We start from the raw sequence: 6,672 nt of genomic DNA on the forward strand, positions 1-6,672 counted from the left end.
TCTGTATAGGTTGTTGTAAAAACTCAGTGAACTCATAAATGTCAAAAGCTTACAGTAGTGCCTAACAGAGCAAATTCTCAATGTAGACTGGCCAGTATTATTATTAGCAACTAGCAGACAATGGGAACCACTGCATACTTTTGAACAGAGGTCTAACATGATCAGAACCACACTTTAAACATTTTTTTGAGTCTATTTAAAAAACCATACTGAAACACGGTATGAGTCTGCAGGAACATCTATAACAAATATTTAAGGGAGAGTGTATTAAGAGTAGAGTATATTCACATTCCCAATTTCTGTCTATGCCACTCGCTCCCAGCCTCCTTTGAGAGTTCTCATGAGGGACTTCCCTGGTGGTCCAGTGGTTAAGACTCTGAGCTTCCACTGCAGGGGGCCCGTCAACGGGAAGATCCCGCATGCCCTGCCTTGTGGCCAGAAAGTCCTCATGAAAGAAACGGTAATTGGTAGTATCAGTGCAGACTCCTTGTTTAGTAATGCCCCAAACATGAGAGAAACTAGTTATTCTGTGTAAGTTCTTGGAACAATCAATATTAAGTTTAAATGGCAGATTTTAACCCTTCCCATAGAAAACTTTTCAACATCTTAAGTACGGAGAACACAATTCATCATCCTGACTTAGTGACTCAAACTCCGTATCAACACCTGTACATGCCTCATATACAGATGTGATCGGCCTAAGTCAGCCCAAGTTGTAATCTTAAACTTGAAAAATTTCTCACTTTTCCCCTTTATTATGAAATTCAGAGTTGCGATATTCATGTATACCTGTCCTCAGAGCTCTCCTTACGGGTAGGAAGCAGAGCTGCAGTTAGTTTGTGGTGTCCTCCCCCTCCCTCTGCAGAGCCCTTTGGTTTTCTCATTCTTCCCAGATAGGTTCGCTCTCCGCCTCAGCAGGTCCCGGGTGCCCGGTCACCATTCACTCTGCACTCATATCTCCTTGCAACTTCTAGCATTTCTTCAGCACTGTGTCTTAGTAAGCTACCAACATCTCATCACAATACTCTTTAAATGAAGTTGGAAAAAAACATTTTAGTTTCAAAGCAAGTAACAAAAGGGACCAAATAGGGCTTCCCTGGTGGCGCAGTGGTTGGGAGTCCGCCCTGCCGATGCAGGGGACGCGGGTTCATGCCCTGGTCTGGGAGGATCCCACATGCCGCGGAGCGGGTGGGCCCGTGAGCCATGGCCGCTGAGCCTGCGCGTCCGGAGCCTGTGCTCCACAACGGGAGAGGCCATAGCGCTGAGAGGCCCGCGTACCGCAAAACCAAAAGGGACCAAATAAATATTTGTTGAACTTGAGTTCTATGTGTTTTCACATCTCATTGCTCAAGACTATCAAAAGTCTGGTCTTGAGATAGTGGAAGTTTTCCTTCTGTAAACCTCCTGTACGGTAAACGGGAGCCTAGACTTCAAGTCAACAGACTTGAAGTTCACCTGCTAGCCAGGTAACCTGGGGCAGGTCGCTTAATCTCAAGGTGCCTCTACTTATCTCACAGGGCTATTGTGAGAATTAAATAAAATACATGAAACCAAAATTCAAGCCCATACACAAACGTAAGCTTTTTGTCTCTCAGTTTTCTGTCAAATTATAGTATTGGGGGGAAACAAGGCCTCTGATACCCTAAAGGAACACCAGAAGAGTCCGTACTCAAAAATAACTCCCCACATACACCAATTTAGATATTCATTATGATAAACAAGCTCCTCTTTCAAATTTCTCCTGGTAGAGCTAACGCTATTGTTCATTCATGCTTTTGAATACCACTTTGGTATTACAGGATTGGACATAGCTCATCTTGTGTTTAGTTAACTCTGTACATGTCAACTCTTCACTAGATCTGTGAATTCTCAAAAAGGAAGAGTAAAATTCTCCAGCAGTTGTACTTTGAAATGTCATGTTCAATATTACAAATTTTTATTTTATTGAGTGGGGATGAGAAGGCCCTACTGCATTTGTTTTGCAAACTTTCAGAAGTAAATATCCACAAAATCTTAGGAAGAGATGCCTAAAAATAGCCAAGTCTCACTGAATGAAAAAGAAGGAAATTAGGTTTTACTAAATGTCTACCTACTATGTGCCAAGCATTTCCATATACTTCATTTAATTTTGTATAAACTTCAAAACAGCTCTGAACAAAGTATTACTCTGGATGAGGAAGCACTTCCCTGGAGGCCCAGTGGTTAAGATTCTGCCCTCCCACTGCAGGGGGCACAGGTTTGATCCCTGGGTCAGGGAACTAAGATCCCGCATGCCGTGCAGCACAGCCAAGAAAAAATATATATATAATAATAATATTCTGGATGAGAAAAACAGGGCTCTAATGACTGAATGGGACCATTTTCTCTTCAAAAAAAAAAAAAAAAAGAAACTGAGAAAAAGGACAAAAGGGATAGACCAACATAAGTTAGACATCTAATTTCAACTACGTTCAAGTGCCAATTCTTCCCTGACTCCTTATCTTTCCATCCTCATTATGGACATCAAGGAAAGGATCTTATACATGCCCTCCCTTAATCCTGAAGAACTTCTATATCAAGCTCAAACTGTTTGTGGGGAGAAGGTGAAGAGACAGTAATTTGCAATTACTTTATAACTCTAACATGAGGCATTGAAGTGGAATTTAAAATGGATTACATAATTCCAAGCTAAAATAAGCCTCCATAACAAACTATATTAAACATAACTTTCTACACCAAAAGCAGTCGAAGCCTTAATGTAGTTCTTTTAGAATATTTCCAATGAAACTTCAAACAAAAGATTTCAGAGAAATGTTTCTACAACTCTAGTTTGCCACAGTGCTGAGGTAAAAAAAAAAAAAAAAAAAAATCCACACCCCAACAGTGGGTGGTATTCTTTCCATAAAATATATTACTGTAGAGCATCACTTACCATCTATATGACTCTGAACAGTTGAACTTCTATGCCTCAGTTTTCTTCTTTCTAAATGGGACCAGCACCTGTCTACCTTTCACAGTTATTGGAAGTATATAAGACACTACATCACACACCCTTACCTGGTTCCAAAGCATTCTCCTACCAATCAGTTGCCCAGTGCCAAATACATCTATATAAGCTCTTATTAATTTTGTGCTGACTTGACACAAAATACTGAAATTGATGAAGATAACAGCAAACCCCTAACACACCACTACAAGCTATCCACAAACCTGTTAAAAAGAGTACTGTCAATTCACATAGTACTTAAGATGAGTCACTGTATGAAAAAACCTTTAAATCATAAATGAAAGAATTCTTACATGAAATTTATTTTCCCAAACTTGATTGTAACCGTAAAAAATTTCACATTACATATAACAACTTGTGGAAGAAGCTTTTCTAAACTACTACCAGTAACTTCTAAAAATTCAATCAACTATATTATAGAAGAAAATTCTTTTTCTATTTTGTCTACAGAAAAGGACAGTGTAAACTATGATATGAAATACCAAAGTAAATGCAGATCAAAATATGAAGGTATATGACTATTACTGATGGGTCAGGCATAAACAAGAATATTACAAGAATATCATTGTTAATAAAGAATATCACTTTTCCTCAATTTTGTGATATACAAACGTATTTGTCAGCTTAAAAAAATTTGTTGTGATTTATTTTCTCATTCTAGATAAAAGTTCGCCTTCATACTCAAAAGATAATATATGTAAAATACCTGGCATTGTCTCATTAACATGGTACTAACTTATCATAATTTACGGCAAAAAAGTACTAATATTTTCATTTCAAACAGAAATACAGCAGACCAGCTAGCAATTCTCCCTCAAGGGCCTTCAAGGTCTAGCAGTTTATTCATTCATAAAGCCGGTTAGCCTTCATCACAGAGCATTTGGATAGTGAGGAAAACGTCCAAAGAAATTAAAATACAGCGGAGGAGACAACTCTTAAAGCGACAGTACCATGTTTGAAGTCTGAGAAGCAAGCACTGTGAAACATGGGAAATCTTGGGAAATCCCGGGAGAAGGTAACTTTTAAAATAACATATGCAGTAGAAGTTTGAGAAGTGAACAAGGGGGAAGAGTTTTCCAGGCTGAAAAAGGTAATGGGGCTTATGAAATTAAATAAAATGGAAACTAGAAAGTGAAATCAAAATTTCATTCTGTAAATAATATATTAGTCAAGTTAGAATAAACAAAAACTATTGTTTTAAAGTACTTTGCTATAAAGTGGCTAAACGGCTTCCTCAAAAGTATAAAGTAGCTCAAAAACTTAATGAGTGTATTTAATTCTTTTGAATATAATTCAAATTTCCTTAAAACTTTGTCAACAATTACCTGCTCAGCAAGAACTAAGTAGTTTAATCATGGAAACTCAACAGTTGACCCTAACACTCTCGTTAGCAAGCTAAGGCAGAAAATATCAAAAACAATAACAAAAAGCAACGACGGAAAGAACTAGAAGTACATCACAAATGTAGATCATTATCAATAGTTAAACAATAGAAAAGTATTTACAAATGTTAAAATTATTTTAATTCTCAAAAGGTAACTTTAATTTCAAGACCACTGCTGGGAATCACCTGTTATTGCTAGTTAGAGGGAAATAAATCTAAAGCACTTAGTCTAAATTGTTGGTAGGACGCCAACACTTTGCAGTATATACACAACTCCCTTTTACCCTCCTCCCTTCTTAGCATCACTGGCTCCCAGAGCTAAAGAGTCTTTGAGTATCTCCCTGCAGCCACAGCTCCTTTTACAAAAGATTCTTGCTGAAAACTCCTAAAGAATGAACTCTAGATGGTGTAGAACGCACCGCGGAAAGCGAAATCCCCTAGACTGCGTGTAGCGTTAGAAGAAGCTACAAAAACCGGGCCCCGACTCTCGATTTCGCCTGGATTATTTGTTTTGTTTTAATCTGCCTGGGGCAGCAGTATAGGTTGGAAGGCGGAGACTGGAATTGCCTGCCAAGCCTCGCTCTCGGTCACACAGAGGCAGTGCCTCCCGGTTCACGCCAAGTCCATCCCCCACCCTCTTTCGCCATTCATCGCGTTCCCCTCCCCTCCCCCCATCATGTGACCGCAGCCTGGACTCCAGGCTTGTTTTTCCCCTCAGCTCAGCCCCACCGCGCAGGCGCCAAGGAGCCCATTCATTCGAACTGCGTAACAATGAGCCCAAGGGCCCAGCGGCTCCGCGAGCTTCCCAGCTCGACCCGAGCCCCTCTCGGCCCCTAAAGAGGCGGCGCCTCACGGCAGTCCCCCACCCGCGGCCGGCCGCCCACCCCGGGCCAACCTCCGACCCTCCGCCCACTCGCGAGGAGTTGAAGTCAAACTTTCCGGGGCAGCCCCGGCGCCGCGTCAGCCCCCTTCCCCCGCCCAGGCCCGCCCTATCTCCGCACCCGGCTCGGCCACCCACCGCGCCACCCTGCCCGGAGCACCGTCCTCGCCTACGCCTCCCAGCCCCCGCCCCGAGACCCCCACGGGCCGCGCCGCCGCGAAGCCCAGGTGAGCTTGCGGGAAGCGCCGGTCCGGTGGGTTCGCCTCGGGCAGATATCGGACGGTTAACTGCCCCCGCCGTGAGGAAGAGGAGCGCCGACCCGAGCTCGCCCGGCCGCCCGATACCCTCGGGATCCTGCCCCTCCCTTCCCCACCCCCACCCCTTCCCGAACAGAAAGACAACAAACCCGTCGCGGAGTGCGGGCAGCCCCGGCGCGGGCCGCCCTGGCCGCGACAACACCACCAGCAACTCGTGTACCCCTCTCCGACTGACGCCGGCTTCCCCGGCGCACGTTAATGCTCCCGCCGCCACTCTTAGTCCTCAACCGAAACTTTCCTACTTACCAAACCCGTCGCCATTACCAAGTCTTTCAAGCTTCGTCTTCCCCCTCCCCTCAAACCCCCGGAGGTTGAGCCTCCTCCCAGCTCCTTCGCCCTCTTATTGGTCTGTGGAACTGCCATTCGATTCTTCCCCTTTCCCATTGGGTGATACCGTGTTCCGTCTCGGGGGGCGGGCTTGTATTGACTTTTGTGTTGTGTTTAGTGGAGAAGATGGCGTGTCAATCACTAGGGTGAGCGCTTCGGATTGGATTGCTGCCGAGACTGCCGGGACCCGAGCCAAACTTTGCCCGCGAAATGGATTGTGGGTTCGTAGTCTCGGCCTAGCTGCGTTCCTCTTAGGAACTGCACGTCGGAGGAAACGATTGGACTACATATCCCAGAAGCGCGTGCACAGTACAGGCTTGATAGTAAACAAGAGTCATAGGGACACGTGTATCAGCTCGTTTGTTTTGGTGTCTGGGACAAAAGGGAGGGGGCGGAGGAAGTGAGTGTTTTAGAGCTTTGGCCTTTTCTCTTCCTCTGCTAGCACTTGAGAGCCGCCCCAAACCTCTCGCAGCACCCATTCCGGGCCATAAACAGCCAGAGTCGCTCGCTGCTCAAAGTTTGGCAGGAGGCCAGGGTATTGTTTTAGTGCGAGGGGAAGGAGATGACTGCACAAGCGGAAGCAGCGCTGCCTCGTGGGGGACCCAGTCACCCACAAATCACGGCCCCAGGCATAGTGGGGATAATAAAGGTGGTGCTGGGCGCCAGTGGGAAGACTTAGCATTATTTTATCCTGAGCCTGGCCTCGCCCCTCCCGGGACAGCAGCTTGAGATTTCTCTGCCAACTCTGTTCAGTTCACCCGAGATTTTTTGAATGCCG

General features: G+C 44.6%; 1 protein-coding gene across 3 annotated transcripts in view; it reads right to left on the reverse strand.

Moving 5' to 3' along the window:
• HBP1 (HMG-box transcription factor 1) overlaps window positions 1–5,868 on the reverse strand; it is a 30,997-nt gene extending 25,129 nt beyond the window's left edge. The window contains exon 1 of one of the 3 annotated variants that reach the window (XM_082846089.1): window positions 5,814–5,868. In XM_082846089.1, the coding sequence (XP_082702215.1) occupies window positions 5,814–5,828 (15 nt within the window). In that variant the 5' untranslated portion in view covers window positions 5,829–5,868. Of the gene's footprint in view, window positions 1–789; window positions 1,063–5,813 lie in introns of those variants that run through there. The other 2 variants (XM_082846090.1, XM_082846091.1) reach the window with 2 other exon arrangements.
• Window positions 5,869–6,672: the final 804 nt, after the last annotated feature.

The sequence above is a fragment of the Leucopleurus acutus genome (assembly GCF_964270905.1).
Source record: "Leucopleurus acutus genome assembly, chromosome: 9".
Classification (NCBI taxonomy): Eukaryota; Metazoa; Chordata; class Mammalia; order Artiodactyla; family Delphinidae; genus Leucopleurus; species Leucopleurus acutus.